The following is a 16,183-nucleotide window of genomic DNA, read 5'->3' as shown; positions in this document are numbered from 1 at the left end:
ACTTCCATGCCAACCCTTCTTACCAACAATTTGATCAGTTGATTTTTTTTTAAAAAATATTTTAATATCTTATTAGAGAAATTGAGAGGTTCAAGAGTGGGTTACATTAAGATGCTAACTCGTTGACTGATACGAAAACTCACTTTAGGAGCGAGGATTGTATAGTATAGTTCTAAATTTTGTATGTCATATAATTAATGCTGTCTAGGGGATTGGAATTGAAAATAATTGAAAGAGTAAAATTTGTAAATTTTGTCTTCTCTTGTTGTGTTGATATGACATGCTGATATAAGAATAAAAATTAAGAGTAAAATTCATCAAAAAATAAAAAGTAGGGACAAGATAAAATTTGTCAAAAAGTGAAAAAATTGAGGGTAAAATTTGTTAAACTAGAAAAATTAAGTAAAAAATGTAATTATTTTAGCCCAATCGTTGTAATTAAGCCTTTTTTTTCTTTTAATCTTAATCGTCTAATTAAAAATTGTCACTTCCAACTGTGTATATTACATTGAATAATGATACAATGTTTTGTTCTAAACGACACCCAAATAATCAATTTTTTTTTGTTTTTTTAAGAATTTACTTATTATGTTCTATCTACAGCGTAAAAAATTTCACACGATTAATTAATTAAAAATAAATATTAAAATTATTTTTAAGATACTATTATAAAAATCAATAAACATGATATATGGAAACTATGATAGAATAACAATACATTTCAATTAATTTTTTTTTTTAGAATAACCACATTCTACATTTTGAGAAAATATTGGATTCCGACATTGTTATCACATGTCTAATATACACATAATGAAATTTAAGGTGATTTTTTTCCCGTGCACTTTTTATTTTTATTTTTATCTTAATTGTCTAATTAATTTTTTTTTACAGCCCTCGTCTAATTAAAAGTTGTTACGTCTAACTGTCTACCGTACATTGAATGCTAATATAGCAATCTAATTGTCTTTAATTTTGAAAGTTTTTGTTTTTAACCCTTCTCTTCATCATATAAATGAATCTTAATTAATTTAAAGTTCAATAAGAAGATAAATAAAATTTAATCAATAATTTTTTAAGTAAAAAAATTGAACTTAAATATTATTGATAATTTTGTTAAAAGTTGAATTGTTATGTATTATTAGTGTAAACAATTTACACAGCCAAACAATTAGAAATGATTGTAGAAATGATTTTTTTTAAATAGCTAATCCATAAACTTATTATATATGTAATGTAATATGTTTCTTTAAAAGAAAATGTAATGTAATACGTAATTAAATGACATAATATTTCAATTAAATTTCTTATTAATTAAATAACCACCTTATAAATTTTGTAAGAAGATAGGATTGTGAGATTGTTATCACATGTCTAATATAGTGCCAAAAGAAATTGATGATGAAGTTTCACATATATTATGGTGATTTTTTTCCTTGTGCACAACCCTTTCTATCCTAACCGTCTTATTGAAAGCTATAACATCTAATGCTTTATGTTACATTGTGTATCAATATAATGTTTAGTGTGTACTAATAAAGGTTGGTCTTTTTATAAAAAAATGGATTCATATTATGCAAGGATGAGATTCAATTTTAGTTGTCTATGTGAGAATCTTGTTTAAGCACTTTTATAAGAATTTAATGAGTCTTGTTATTTGTCTTAATGCTGGTAAGCCTTGTGAATCAAACTCACATAATGTCTATTTTTGTATTTTTAAGAATTTAATTGTCATGCACTGTCTTCATAAAAAAAATTCACTCAATCAATTAAAAATAATTATTAGAATAACTTTCAAAATAATTATCATAAATATAAATAACCTTACTATATATAATAATTTGAAATATATTATCCGTGTATTTCAATTGAATTGTCTTCTTTTTTTAATGAAATAACCATCTTTAGATTTCTAAAAAAACAAAAGGATTGTGTCATTGTTATCACGTATCTAATCTAATAGTATATAACAACAAAAGAAAATAAAAATGAAGTTTCACATATTTATGATGATTTTTTTCCTTGTGTCCAACCGAAAACTTTTCTCCTTTTGTGGTAGAAAATCTGATTACTGTTTATTTGAGTAAAACAATAAATTTTATTATTACAATTCTATTTTGAGTGTTTGAAAAACATTTTATAAATGATTAGATTTTTCACTACAAAAGATTTCAATAAAAAATTTGACATGGATTTTTCAACATTGATATTATAACATAAAAGTAATTTGGGTATAATTATGCAATGGTGAAAAAAGTGTGATAAGAATAAGATTAAGAAATAACTACCAACTATCCTATGCATTATTCAGCAAAATTAAAACTTAAGTAAAACTTTGAAAATATAAATATAAATTATTTAAAACTGTAAAATAATAAATACATGATTAACTTAAGCAAATAAAAATAATAATGATAAGTTATTAACATTTTTGTTGAACAACATTTATGTTTAATAATAGTAACTTGATGAATTTATTAATTTTTTATATTTTTAAAGATTAAATTTTAAATTTTAATCTTTTAGGAAAAAGTAATTCGATTTATCTAATAAAAAAAGAAGAAATAAAAAGGAAGAGTATTTTCGCTGTTGTTGTTGTTGTGCATTTTGCACTTTGCAAAAATTTGGTTGCAGAGGCAGAGAGGAGGCAACACCACACCACACCGCACCACTCTCTACACTCTCACTCTGCAACACTCAAATCTCGTTTCCACCTAAACGACTTCGTTTTGCGTTCTTTTCCCTTCTTCTGATTTAGGTTTCAGAGGGAAAAGGAGCAGCGATGGACTCACGCACGTATAATCCTCGCACCGTCGAAGAGGTTTTTAGGGATTTCAAGGGCCGAAGAGCTGGTCTCATCAAAGCCCTAACCACTGGTAAATCGTTTCTCTTTTTTTCTTCTTCTTCTTTTTGTGAAATAATTTTCAATTTCTGTGTTTTAAACCCGTTTTTCTAGTCAAGTAATGTGCTTTCCATGCAAATTTCGTGATTTTTGGTTTTAGTTTTCGGTTTTACTTAATGGGTCCGTGAAAATTTTCATGTGGGTTTTAGCTTCGTGTACGCATCGCTGTTATTGTCGTTGACGCATGACCAGTGTTGGCGAGAAGTTTCAGTTTTAAAATGTTTAGATCTTTTTACAGTTTTTTGAACTTCAATTTGGGGTGAAAATTTTCGGTTTTGTGTGCCATGTGCAAATTTTGATTTTTTTTTTGAATATTTTTTTTGAAGATTGCGTTGAAGCTAGCTTCCGTGTGAATGGGTTTGATTTTCAAACTTTGTATGAATTGTTTTCAGTGGTTAATTTTTCATTTGATTTGATTTGTGGGATAATTAATGGCTTTCTTACTGGCATTGTAATGTGGTTTGAGGAAGAGGCTTTGAAACTACCATAGTGGTTGTGTGTGTGATTTATGAGTGTTGTTTGATTTGTGCTTTGCAAGCAATTTGCACGTGTTTCTTCCTTTCAATGTGCTTAACTCGGGTTTGCTTAGCACATTATGTGAGGGTTTTGTGATATTTTTGTCGGTTTCTTTTATTTTCCTGATTATTTGGCTTTGTTTGTTTACTGTTTTCAAAAACAGTTTTTGTGTTTTATAAAATTGTTCGTCTCCTGAGCACATTTGAAAGTTTCTGTCCCTTGAGCACATTTCTGTTTTCTAAAGTTTTCCCCTGAGCACGTGAAGAAAATAGAAGAGGATGAGAAAACTTCTAACTGCTTTTGGTTTTGGAAACAACTTTCAAATCTTTTTGCATATTGGATGAGAAATAGATTGTTGAGTACTGTGAAATTGTTTTAAAAACCAGTTTTTAAAACAAAAAAGTTGAGAAGAAAATCAAACAGGCCCTTAATATCTATATTCGTTTTCAACGCTTGAATGTGACATTCTGCCTTCTGTATTTGTTTATCTTTTACAATTTATATGTATGAAGGTTTTGAAAGCTTTTTGATACTGATGGGCTTTTTGTTCTTGGCAATGCTGTTGCAGATGTTGAAGATTTTTACAACCAATGTGATCCTGGTTAGTTATACTTTCTTTTCATGTAGTCTTTGTGTGCCTCAACATTTGTGTTTTTGAATAGTCAATTGGCTTTTAACTTATTGTAAGGATGAATGTGAAAATTAACAAATAAATAATCGTTCTGTTGATTTACTATGATGTTTGAAGGATTTTGTGCTCTGAATGTTGGTCTAACTATTATTGTTTTTGGGGTTTTTACTTGGTTCCTTGAGTATTTTACTTGTTCTTACATTTAATATATATAATGCAGTCAATTTATGTGAGGGTATCATTTTAAAACTCTCTTCCAAGTTACCTGTTCTGAGGTGGAAGGGGGTTGTATTCCATGTGATAATCAATGTGGCCATATCATTTCAGTACTTGTTGCCTTCCATGATTTAATGTAATTGCAAAATAGTTTTCAAGCATGTTCTAAAGTTTGGATATAGTATACAAAAATGCAATGACAGAATGACCATAGGGATTGACATGATGCAATGTTTTTCCTATAAAGTCTGTGAGTGGTTATTTCATTATTGAAATGTGGTAATCAAATCTGGTTTTTGACTGAACTTAAGGGGAATGCATTTACATTGTCAACTTGTCATGCTCATATCACTGTCAATGTCATTCTCCTATAAACATTATTGTATGCAGAGTTAGGTTTAAATTAAATTGAATGCCTGGTGCTTCTCAGTCTCTTGGTGGTATTTCCTTGGAAACATATATATTATTTTTCAGCTCTTTTAACTGTGAAGAAAAATACTACAGAGAAAGGATTAAGAATTATTTTAGGGATTGAAAGGCTTCGTGTTTATTTTAGATATTATATTTGGTGCTTGTGTTTTATAAATCAATTCCCTTCATTCTTTCAGAGAAAGAGAATTTGTGCTTGTATGGCTTTCCCAGTGAGCAGTGGGAAGTAAATTTACCTGCTGAAGAAGTACCACCAGAGCTTCCTGAGCCCGTGCTGGGCATTAACTTTGCTAGGGATGGCATGCAAGAAAAAGACTGGCTATCTTTAGTTGCTGTTCATAGTGATGCATGGTTACTTGCTATTGCATTCTATTTTGGAGCCAGATTTGGGTTTGATAAAGCTGACAGGTATTTCGTACACTGAACATACTTCTTATTTGAAGTTAACTTAAGTTGGTGGAAAATCACAAAGCAGTTGAATCCTGCTTGTCTGATTTATCCATCTCATTGGTTTAGTTCTTTTCTTCACGTGTCTCATTCACTCATGATTTGAATATGTAATGCAGGAAACGGCTTTTCAACATGATCAATGAACTGCCAACAATATTTGAAGTTGTTACTGGTGCAGCAAAGAAGCAAGTTAAGGAGAAGTCTTCAGTTTCAAACCACAGTGGCAGCAAGTCTAAGTCCAGCTCTAAGGCAGTAATAATATCTTCTCACTCCTGTGCATGACATATAAATATATTTATTGATTTCCAACGTTTTGTGTTCCTTACATGTATAAATGATCTATTTGGATTTTGGACTCATAACTACCACCCTCATTCCTGTAAGAAATGGGGAGATGAAAAGGGCGTTAAAGTATCTGAACTCTGAGCATGCTATTATGGTTTTGTAATAGTTGTTTTGAATTCTAATCTATATTTTGGGAATTTCATTGCCTGAATTTCTGGATGTGGTAGTGGTACAACATTGATGTTTTCAAAGTCTGTTGAAGTCATGGTTTAAATGGAATGGCATTGTAACTGTAGTTCTGTAAATCTATGGCAATCTGGCTCATATTATGCATGGTGTCAATGTGTCATCATATTGTGGTTCTTTTTTACTCAGCTAGTATGCTTTCTCATCTTAATTGTTGTCTTGTGCAGCAGCGAGCTTCGGAATCTCAGGCTAGACAGCCAAAGCCATTGCAATCAAAAGAAGAGGATGAAGAACTGGACGATCAAGATGACGATGAACATGGAGAGACCTTGTGTGGGGCATGTGGTGAACATTATGGCACTGATGAATTCTGGATTTGTTGTGACATCTGTGAGAAGTGGTTCCATGGTAAATGCGTGAAGATCACCCCTGCTAGGGCAGAGCATATCAAGCAATACAAGTGCCCATCATGCAGTAACAAGAGAGCTCGCCCCTGATTGACATGAGCCAAGTTCCATCATTGACAGTCATTGTTGGACTCTTTGCTGATCGTGTTATTTTGCTTTTCTTCCTAGATGTTGCAGTTAATGGATAGTTTCTGTTTGACTTGTGTAGGTTTCTTTTCTAGTCTGTAGGATTCTGCTGTGTTGGTTTCTTTAGTGTCAGCTGCAATTCAGTTGATGCCTTCTTGGATTTGATCAATTTTTAGTTTATGCATTGTTGACTTGGGAAAGTGAAGTCTTTTCCTTAATGTCACTCTAAAACTAGGTTAATTAAACACAAATTTATTTGAAATGGATGTCTAGTTATGTCATTGTTGCTAGTTTGCTACCCCTCCCCCAAAACTGAAGGTGAAGTCTTTTCCTGGTCAGCCATTTGGCATGCATCTAAAAGCTGGAGACGTACATTCTCGTGCTAGAGAATATGTACACACCATTATTGGGTTGGGGTTTACGCTGATGTCGTGCTTATTATAGCGCGTTTAGCAAGTTTTAGCGAGTTTGGGTTTCATATCTTACAAAGTTTGGTGATGTTGAAATCACGAGTCCATGTCCTTTTACGATTCCTGCGTAAATTGATTATGCGTTGGGTTGCTTGAGTAGTTCATGTGAGACCACGGGACAAAGGATTAATGCTCACGAGACCAGCATTATCGAAAATGTGAAGGATTCAAGTTAAATAGAAATTCAAGTTTTTACAAACACACTCTTAAGTCAGCACTGAATTTTGTATGTGACAATTATTGTTTGGTATTAATTGGCAGTTATTGTTTACTGTTAATAGACTGCGATGGTATTATTAGGCAGTTGTTTTCTACACGTGACAATCATTGATTAATGGCTAAATGAATATTTTATTTTTTTATATTTAATTTAATCTTTTATCTTTTAAAAAGTTTAATTTGCTCTTTTATCTCAGTTTTATTTTTCATCTTTTTAAAAAATTTATTTGATTTTTTTTTATTTACTTTGATTTTTTATCTAATTTTTTTTATTCAGTATGACCATTCAATCTATTTAAGATTAAATTTGTTAATCATTTAAAAATAAATTTTTTTGTTTAATTTTTTTTCCTCTACTTCACTTTTATATAAAAAAAATTATTTTTAAATGATTAATAATATTAATCTTAAATAGATTGAAGGATTAAACTAATTAAACTTTTTTTTGAAAACAAAGATCAAACTAAAAAAAATAAAAATAGAAGAGAAAATAGATCATTTTATGTTGTTTAATATATATGGTTAATATATATGGTGTTGAGGGGGTTAAGTCAAGGAAGACATAAAAGTAGTTTTTATCGGTCTCAGTTGAAGGAGGATACTCCTCCTAAGGGAGAAAACTTGTATTTATGGATGTTACTCGAATCTTGCCTATAAACCAAATTAAATTACTAATAGTATCATTCAGTATTTTGTGTATTTAAATTTAAATTCTTAAGTCCAACACATTAGGCTTATTTGATATAGATACAAAACAATTAAATTACTAAAAGACAAAATCTACAATGATGAAAACATTTATAACAAAGGATTGACTTGATTCTGTTGAATGTTTCGGTGCATTAAACAGCTCATCGACCTCTTAATTGCCCCCCATAAGATTGCATCTACCCTACACATCCAAGAAAGGATTGGTTTTTTTGGTGTACAGTAATGGAATTCAAATTTAAGATCTCACATATACTATTCAAACTCTTCCATCGCTACGTCGACTCAACCCTTAGTATGTCTGCACTAGAAAATACCAGTTTGAGGAAATGAATAATTTTTTATTTTATTTTGTGGCCTAATAAGTAATTGGACACTATTTATTTACATCACAATACTACCAGCACATCGATCTATCTTCATGCACACTCCCTGAATTAGTTGTTACAGAAATTTGGAGGTACCTAAGAATTCATCTCAAGTTGAGCATGAATATCATTATTCTATAAATACTAGGATCTGCTGGCAAAAAGTCTGAAACTATGTGCTCATAACCCAAGAAAAAGAAAATTCACAATATGCTGTTAAGAAATATGAAATAATTAAACACTTCCCAAATAAAATTATATACAATATGTTAAATGATATAAAAATTTAAATCCAAAGAAGCACATAATACATAATCATGATACCTATTTTAACTTTCTTCTTGTGTGCACGATGAAAAAGTTGCAAGTATACACAAGTAAATCCAAGCTCAAATATTTGTTTTCTGTCATACTAAAGTATCACCGATTATTTCATGCTACATAAACCTCAAGCAGTCTTTAACATATGTAGAATTTTGTTTTTCATTTTTTTGAAGCAAAGAATTTTGTTATTTCAGCTATCTAACTACATTAACAATGCAATGTAAACTTAACATCATTTTCTTTTCTTTTCTGATAAAAGAATGTTTTTTATTAGAGAATACTGAGAAAAATTACAAGAGAAAATTCAAATTGGCATTGCATGATTTCATACATGGGAAAGTCAACCTAGAAACCTATCTTATTCTAATTAGAGAATACAAGTGTCTTAATTGCACAAGTATAAGAAGTAGCCAATACTGCTCAGACCCTACTACCTCTACTAAAAATACTAAAAATATGTGATTATGTATAATCAAATTTTTGGGGGAATCACCTTAATTGCAAAAGCTTAACGTGATTACTCCATAAATGTTCAACACAAAAATAAGTCATAAAAAATGGTCTTCACTTGTTCTATATTTCACAAAAAAATCCCAGAAACAAAAATTGAAACTTTCCACTTGATTGGTGGGGGAAAAGTGAAATTAGGACTCGCCTTTGTCTTTTTGCTCATCTGGGTCTTGAGTTTCTGAAGAAAAAACGCAGCTTCTTCTATGCAATTTGGTTGTGGAAAACCCTAGATAGAAAAAGGGGGTGCATTGAGGAGTTTGAGTTGTTAGGTTGGCATGATCCAACGGTTAGTATCAATGTATCATGTAATTCAAGTTTTTTGACGGCTGTGATTAAAAAGATTGAATATTTATTTCAGGGATTATCAATTATTAAGGAAATATTGAATCATTATTCATTGGTAAGAAATGCGTTATCCTTTCTAGCGGGAAGAAACGGTTGGAGTGTTGTGACACTGCCAACAATGGTGTTGGCGTATGCTGCTACGCTTTCTTCCACTCTGTCGTTTCAAAAGTCTGTTCCTTTGAATTCTCAACGTTCAGGAACATCATTTGGTTCCTCTTTCCTATTCAGCAGAGAGAATGGTTCAGTTGTTCCGTCTCTTGTTGTGTGTCATGCTAAGAAGAAACTCAGTTTTATGGAGCAAATTCTGGATTACATTGAAGGTGGCTACTTTCTAAGCATAGCTCATCTTTATGTTTTGTTCTTAATCTTATAATCAATTTTCCGTTCAAAGTTCAGTTGCGGTTGTGATTTCGTCACGATCTTTGATATCGGAAAAAAAATTGCAATAAATTTGACTGATGTGGCCATAATTGCTGTTGCAATGTGATTAGGAAGCTCTAAAGTTCTTGATGATGTGGCTGCTATCACGGTCACGGACTGCTGTTTAAAACCTTGTTTCCTCCTTTTTGTTTCCACCTTGTTTTGCTGATTGCCTTTGATTTTCTGTTGATTTTCAGGGGGTCCCAAATTAAGGAAGTGGTATGGTGCACCTGATATCCTTGAAAAAGATGGTACTGCCATAGAAGATGATGAGGATGATTATCCAGGTGAGCAAATATGGCACAGTGATCCATAAATAGCAATGCTTATATTTGCACGGGAATCTTATTATCATTTGTTTTTAGCATTGGTGATTTTCTTTTGACACAAGTGTTTCTAAACAGAAGATGAAGTGAGGGATGCAGTGCTGGTAACAGATGGAGATAGTGAGACGGGTCAGGTCTGCTTGCCTTTTTTGTCAACTTTTTTTCAAGCCTAAAGCCTTGCTTGATAACTTGATGCATCAGAATCTTGAAATTCTGATTTCATATATATATATATATATATATATATATTTTTTATAGATAGATATAACAGATGAAAATTACAATAAGTGGGGAGAAAAAAAGGAAGGGCCATAAGTGTCCAACTCCAAACTGCATGATTTATGATATACATCTTGACTAGATGATCCAATTCCATTCGACAATACATTGTCTTCTATCTTTTTTGTCAACAAGTCACCTCAAATTCTAAAATGTGTTGTATTCATAACCATGATTGATTTACATTATCAAGTGAATTCTGACTTTTTAGCCATATTTTCTGGCTTATGTAGATGGTGATATTGTCATTGATTGTGAAAAAAGCTCGAGTAAAGACATTGGTGAAGGATAAAAGGGTTGCACTTGAAGCCTTTGGAAGTTATGTTGAGGTGGGTGAAGTTAATTTGCAAAACCACTAGCATATAGTAACTGTTTATTGTTTGTTTGTAGTTCTGTCTATTTTTTAGTCTTATTATTGATCACATGATGCTTGTTGCAAAGTCAATGGCAGGAGATACAAGTGACAAACGATTCCTCAAGAAAGCCCTGAGAGGAGTTCGCACAATCATATGCCCAAATGTATGCACACCTTGCCGTGCCTCTCTAAACAAACTTGCTTTACTTCACAGAGGTTACAAATGTATCGACGTTTGTAAGCTCAATGAATCAAAGTCTATAAGAGATGGGACAGACAAATCTATTAATCTAATCCCCATAAACCGGATTTGCTAATTTCATAGTTTTTCCATAAAGTTCAGTTTTCTGTCAAGGCTATATTCTCTATGAGAAAATTAATAAAGCTTCTCGTGATGTACCTTTCAAATATAAGCTGCCATAAGTCATTGCTATTCAAAGGTTTTGATTTCATTGTAGATTCCCAGTTCACTTTAGCAAAATTAAAATTAGCAACTGAAGACTCTTTTTAGTTTATGAGTGGAAGATATTATTGACCCTTGTAATATGGAGAGTGAATTTCTCAGATCTGATTTTCATGGAATGACCAACAAAGAATCATTTACCACGGTCCTGATCAACTTAACAGTCAAGTATATAAGCACGTCTACTGCTGTTGTTTACTTGGAAAGGAGGGGATAGTCTTTTTTGGTATAAATCATATTCCAAGTAAAACATTTTCTTTTAATTGAAACAATTTACCTGTCCTTGAGTTTTTATCTTTTTATTTTTCCCCTATTTTGGGCAATAATGAGAAATGGCCTTCAAACAATTTTTCTGAAGAAATGTTTGAATCATTTTATTCTTTTCCAGGAGGGTTTTCTTTCTAGCGTTGGTAGCCTTCAAGGGGTACAACATGTAATCGTCTTATCTCAGGTACTTCCACCCCCAACCCCAATTACATTCTTTTTCACCTCAAACACAATCTTCCCTTTGTTTTAACAAAGTTGCAGTTGTCAGTTTATGGTGGTAAAAGTGGCTTTCAATCCATGATGAAAAGCAATGCAAAGAAACTGGCCGAGCAAGATGAATCAGTATTGAAGACATCAGGAATTCCTTACACCATAATTAGGACCGGTGCATTACTAGATGCACCTGGTGGGAAGCGAGGCTTTACCTTTGATGAGGTACAGACAAAAGGCCTTAATTTCTTCTTTTGATGAACAAAACAAGTTAAGACAAAGGGATGTTTCAAAGGATGCTCATGATCAATCCACCTTAGACATTCTTAAGTGCATATGCTATTGCTTACTGAAATTTCGGAAGCATTGGCAAATAGATACACTGCTCGGATCGTCATTTATCACTTTAACTTGAAATCTCCTAGACAAAAGCTGGTTCTGGCTATTTATAATATCGTAGCCAGGACTACTAATTTCATTTGATGTTCATTACAACAGGGTTGTGCAGCTAGAGGAAGTATTAGCAAAGAAGATGCTGCCTTTGTTTGTGTAGCAGCTTTGGATTGTGTCCCACAAACTGGATTCATATTTGAGGTGGCCAATGGGGATAACAAAGTTTCAGATTGGAAAGAATGTTTGGCCACATTGATGGAGGAAACAAGTCAAAAACTTCAGTGACTGTTGACAGGGAATGTGTATCCCCATTGAATTCTTTATGTGCAGAATGTATACCCAATGAGGAAGGAAAGCCTTGTGCTTTTCCTTACCTTAAAGTGATCAAAATTGTTGCTTTCAGGCTGTAACCGCATATTTTGATAACCATTGTTGATTAAAAGGCAAGAAATTCATGCTTTCTCTAATAGTAAGTGCTTTCATCCTATTGGGCCCCTTAGCTAGTAGATTTAAGATAAGTAAGCACATGCATGATATATGAGTTTGTATTTATTAATAACATTATTTTTACATGTTTGTGTGCTCAATATAGATTGTGTTCAATCCTTATAAGTTGTCCCTCTAGAAGTGATTAATCAAGTTGTGTTAATAATCTCAAACGAGTGAAAACAGAAGAACAGGGATAAGAGATCCATCTAGAGATGCAAGACAAAATAAAAACAAAACGGGGGCAGGGGACCACAAATTCATGTAAACTTGTAGATATTGATCCAAATGACTGTGCCTATTAGAGCAGGTGTTTTGGCATATTACTTGTAGCGAGACTAAAATCTTTTCTTCTTTAAATTATAAGAACCAAAATCTGAACTTTTATAATAGAGTTTCAAATCAAAATTGAAGTAAATTATATGAACATATATATATATATATATATATATATATATATATTTTATATTATAATTTTTGTAAAATATTTTTCTTGGGATACTCTTGTCCCCTAGATCTCACCCTATAATAACATCTATTTGATTTTTTTTTAAAAATATTTTTCTTTGAAAGTTTTAAAAGCTAATAATAGAAATTTAAAACTACTCATTAACAATATTAAGAAACACACCCAAATATAAACTATTTTAAGAAGCCCATCATATATATTTTTTTAAAACAAAGCCAATCATATTAAAATAGACTAAAATATATCTATTTTTTTTATACTCTCATTAATTTCTTAAAGGAGGAGGATATAACATTCCTATATAAAAGGAAACACAATTATAATATGAACAATGCATAAAGGAGGATAATATAATTTATATTGAGTTTTGAATGTCATAACATTTTTCTTACTAAAAAACGCTATACAAGTTGCAATTGTTTATTGAAATGCATTTTATATTTTAGTGCACTATCCATTCTTTATACATTATTGGTATGAGTTTTATTTAGTTTATTCAGGGTTTACCTACCCCCTATGTCACTATATCTTCTTTTTACAAGTCCACATGATATATAATTTATAAAGACAAAAGCTTTTTAAAATGATACTTAAAATATCTTTTTTGGACAAGTGGCGCGTACATATGACGGTTATTTCAATTGGTTATCTTGTAAGATACATGGATTCTTTCCGAAAGAATCTAATGCTTTATTATATTCCAAAACTTATAAACAGCTAGATAGAAATCAAAGACTAAGTCAAAAGCGGAATCCGAAACCAGGATCAAAACAACAATACAAACTCGTTTGAACATAATCTCATATTAAATTTTAAATTAATTTATAAATGGAAGATATTTATATTTTTTTAACACTTCATGTGGATAGAAAAATGTAATGAAAACTTGTGGGGCTAAACCTCAATAAAATAATAACTTAAATCTGTTCAAGATTCTATAGAATACAAAGACGTGTGCAAAGATGCAATGGGGCTACTGTGTAAATTTATTAGGCAGTGGGTAAATAAGGAATTTTAATTCTAAAAAATGCGCCAATTCCCTGGCCCACACCGCTTAACATGTTAGTAATACTAGCCCCACCATTGTATTAAAGTTTTCCACTATAAACCAAACCTAGATAGATACAAATAAAATAAATACATGAAAGTTGTGCCACTTCCTTATAACTAGCCAAGATCTACTACTTAGAAAATGAGTAGAAAAATACATAGAAGATTCTCGAATGCTAATGTGACTGCTATACTCAACTCAACTCAACACTTTTTTCTTTTTTGTTTGAAAAGTCTTGAGTAGATCACATGGTAGACAAGACTTGAATACCACAAAGCTACATAATGTTGAAATCCACGTGATTCTTGCATTTCAGAGTCGCAAAGTCAGCTAGTTCATGATATTCAATTTGAAAACCAAAATGACTCATAATCATCAAATCAAACTTTCAAGTAAACATGAAGCCTATGCATAATCACTAAGGTGATTAAGAAATATAGAACAGATGTGTTAGAAGTAAATTTTTATTTATGTAATAACCTGCAATGACTTACATTGATCAAACAGTCATTGTGGCAAGCCAAAAGTGAAGAAACAACATTGACAAGTGGAGAAAAGATAAGAACAGAAAAACAGGCAAAGAAGAACCTCCTCTCTTCTCTTTGTTTATCCTTTTTTTCTTTTGCTGTCATAAACCTGTCCCTTCATCATGTCAAAACCTCTTGATTCTTCGCGGAGAGCCGTTTGAGGAACTCATAAGTTGTGATCATTGTTGTTGCAGACATTGACATTGAAGCCCATCTAGGTCCCAATCCTCTATAACAAGCCATCCAGCCACCTTCCCTAACCAGACTCCTTACTGTCTGCATGGCTGTCGGTCCGCGACGGCCGTTCTCATTGCCATCCAGGACTTGCAGTCTTGTCTTGATGGTATCCAGTGGCATGGTGATCAAAGCAGACATGCCACCAGCCACTGCTGCACTGACTCCCTGAACTGCCATCACAGTCTTTGTATCAGGCTTCAATGCACTATTAGCTGCACTATCATTTCCCTTGCACAAGTAGTACCCAACTCCACCCCAAACCATCCTTTGTGCAACAGAATATGAAGCCCACCAAACTGCATTAGAAGGGGCATAGGTCAAAATTGAGATCCCAAAACCCCTATACAAGCCCCTAAGGCCATCACTGCTCAAGATCTTCCTGAAGGCATCAATCCCGTTGATGTACCGAAGAGCCGAAGCCTTGGGATTTCCGGAATCAGAAACACCTTGAACCATCAACCTCTGGCTCACAACATCAACAGGGGTCCACACAAGCTGAGCTGCCATGGCTGCACTCAAGCCAGCAGCTGCATTGGCAACTGCAGCAGCAGTTGGTTCAGCAAGACCAAACCTAACAGTGGCAGTGCCCACATTGCTCTTCGTAACCTCTAATGCAGCCATGTAAAGAGCCCTAGCAGGGATTGTGCCCATCAAAGAAGTCCCAAACCCGCGGTACAATGCTCTAAAACCCTCACCCCTAATCAATGAAAATGCAGTGTTGATGCAAGAAACTTTGGACTGAGCCACTTGCTGCCTAGTCTTCAACACAACAACCGGGTAAAGAGCTGCAGAAACCCCAGAGAAAAGAGCAGCACCAAGGAAGAAAAACTTGGATTTATCAAGCATTTGCCAATCAATCTCACCTGGAACATGAACCTCTTCACTAGATTCATCTTCTGCCACACTCATGCTCATTTCCCCCACTTTCTCCAACAAAGTTTTAAATTGCGATCACAGTTTTATCCTATTCCTTGATATTAAGGAAAATTGCAGACAAATGTGACCGAGTGCGGTCGCAATTACCGTCAATCAGTCATAGGCACTCCAAAAAACAAAAATCCTGTTTTTCAAATCCTTGTTCTCTACCACCCCAACAAAAACCCAGAATCAAAATCTGATAATTCCTTCAAAAACACCCTCCGATCCTCACCATCTACAACCCTAACTGTACAAACTTTGCAAACCCAGCAAAGAGAATTGTAAAATAAAGGAAATACAAAAAAAAAAACAAAAAATTAAACAAAGAAAAGAAACAAAATTCTAGCTGTACAATTTGCAAATTACAATCAGTGTTACGAAATTGGGAGGGAAATAGCACTAGGGTTTATGGGAACGAAGTCGGTGGTTTTTTTTCCTCTTGTGGAACCAGGTTTTGGATCGAACGTGTGATGCGACGAATAGATCTAGCATTTCTAAATCAACAAAGGGGGTGTCGCAAACGATTCATACCGGAAAAGTGATCAAAATCGGGGCCGGCGAAGGGAAGTTTGAAGCTTGCCGGAAAACTGGAGGCACCCATCGGCATCAGAGAGGCATATATAGATAAAGAGTTCAGAGCATCATCGATAAACAGTGTTATGTGAGAGAGAAAGAAAGGGAGAGGAGGGT

The 16,183-nt window shown here is 32.9% G+C and overlaps 3 protein-coding genes across 8 annotated transcripts; 2 read left to right on the top strand and 1 right to left on the bottom strand.

Annotated features, from left to right (window-relative positions):
• The first annotated feature begins 2,587 nt into the window (after positions 1–2,587).
• Positions 2,588–6,431, top strand: LOC100794662 (PHD finger protein ALFIN-LIKE 5-like). Of its 4 annotated transcripts, none has more exons than XM_006582855.4 (5): positions 2,588–2,876; positions 3,987–4,019; positions 4,874–5,102; positions 5,261–5,393; positions 5,846–6,410. In XM_006582855.4, the coding sequence occupies exons 1-5, from the start codon at positions 2,783–2,785 to the stop codon at positions 6,110–6,112; spliced, it is 756 nt and encodes a 251-aa protein (XP_006582918.1). In that variant the 5' UTR covers positions 2,588–2,782; the 3' UTR covers positions 6,113–6,410. The 4 variants fall into 4 exon arrangements, with proteins under 4 accessions (XP_006582918.1, XP_006582917.1, XP_006582916.1 ...); XM_006582854.4 differs by having other exon boundaries at positions 5,261–5,396; XM_006582853.4 differs by having other exon boundaries at positions 2,589–2,876; positions 5,261–5,396; positions 5,843–6,410.
• A 2,046-nt stretch (positions 6,432–8,477) lies between these two features.
• Positions 8,478–12,272, top strand: LOC100801216 (uncharacterized). 3 transcript variants are annotated; one of them, XM_041017248.1, is made up of 9 exons: positions 8,478–9,033; positions 9,106–9,412; positions 9,710–9,799; positions 9,920–9,972; positions 10,351–10,446; positions 10,559–10,636; positions 11,324–11,386; positions 11,464–11,637; positions 11,911–12,272. In XM_041017248.1, the coding sequence occupies exons 2-9, from the start codon at positions 9,211–9,213 to the stop codon at positions 12,088–12,090; spliced, it is 936 nt and encodes a 311-aa protein (XP_040873182.1). In that variant the 5' UTR covers positions 8,478–9,033; positions 9,106–9,210; the 3' UTR covers positions 12,091–12,272. The 3 variants fall into 3 exon arrangements, with proteins under 3 accessions (XP_040873182.1, XP_006583142.1, XP_040873183.1); XM_006583079.4 differs by having other exon boundaries at positions 9,917–9,972; XM_041017249.1 differs by lacking the exon at positions 10,559–10,636 and having other exon boundaries at positions 9,917–9,972.
• A 1,987-nt stretch (positions 12,273–14,259) lies between these two features.
• Positions 14,260–16,183, bottom strand: LOC100784616 (solute carrier family 25 member 44). The gene has a single exon (XM_003528373.5). The coding sequence runs from the start codon at positions 15,488–15,490 to the stop codon at positions 14,459–14,461; it is 1,032 nt and encodes a 343-aa protein (XP_003528421.1). The 5' UTR covers positions 15,491–16,183; the 3' UTR covers positions 14,260–14,458.

The sequence above is a fragment of the Glycine max genome, chromosome 7, assembly GCF_000004515.6.
Source record: "Glycine max cultivar Williams 82 chromosome 7, Glycine_max_v4.0, whole genome shotgun sequence".
NCBI classification, from domain to species: Eukaryota; Viridiplantae; Streptophyta; class Magnoliopsida; order Fabales; family Fabaceae; genus Glycine; species Glycine max.
The sequence above is the reverse complement of the archived record's forward strand: the minus strand, read 5'-3'. Positions and strand labels throughout refer to the sequence as shown.

Excerpts from the sequence above, each read along its gene's own strand:
- LOC100794662 (XM_006582853.4), top strand. The coding sequence starts at position 2,783 with ATGGACTCACGCACGTATAATCCTCGCACCGTCGAAGAGGTTTTTAGG. Across the intron at positions 2,877-3,986 it reads CATCAAAGCCCTAACCACTG|ATGTTGAAGATTTTTACAAC; the intron begins GTAAATCGTTTC and ends ATGCTGTTGCAG. Across the intron at positions 5,397-5,842 it reads CTAAGTCCAGCTCTAAGGCA|CAGCGAGCTTCGGAATCTCA; the intron begins GTAATAATATCT and ends TGTCTTGTGCAG.
- LOC100784616 (XM_003528373.5), bottom strand. The coding sequence starts at position 15,490 with ATGAGCATGAGTGTGGCAGAAGATGAATCTAGTGAAGAGGTTCATGTT.
- LOC100801216 (XM_006583079.4), top strand. The coding sequence starts at position 9,211 with ATGGTGTTGGCGTATGCTGCTACGCTTTCTTCCACTCTGTCGTTTCAA. Across the intron at positions 9,413-9,709 it reads AATTCTGGATTACATTGAAG|GGGGTCCCAAATTAAGGAAG; the intron begins GTGGCTACTTTC and ends GTTGATTTTCAG. Across the intron at positions 9,800-9,916 it reads TGATGAGGATGATTATCCAG|AAGATGAAGTGAGGGATGCA; the intron begins GTGAGCAAATAT and ends GTTTCTAAACAG.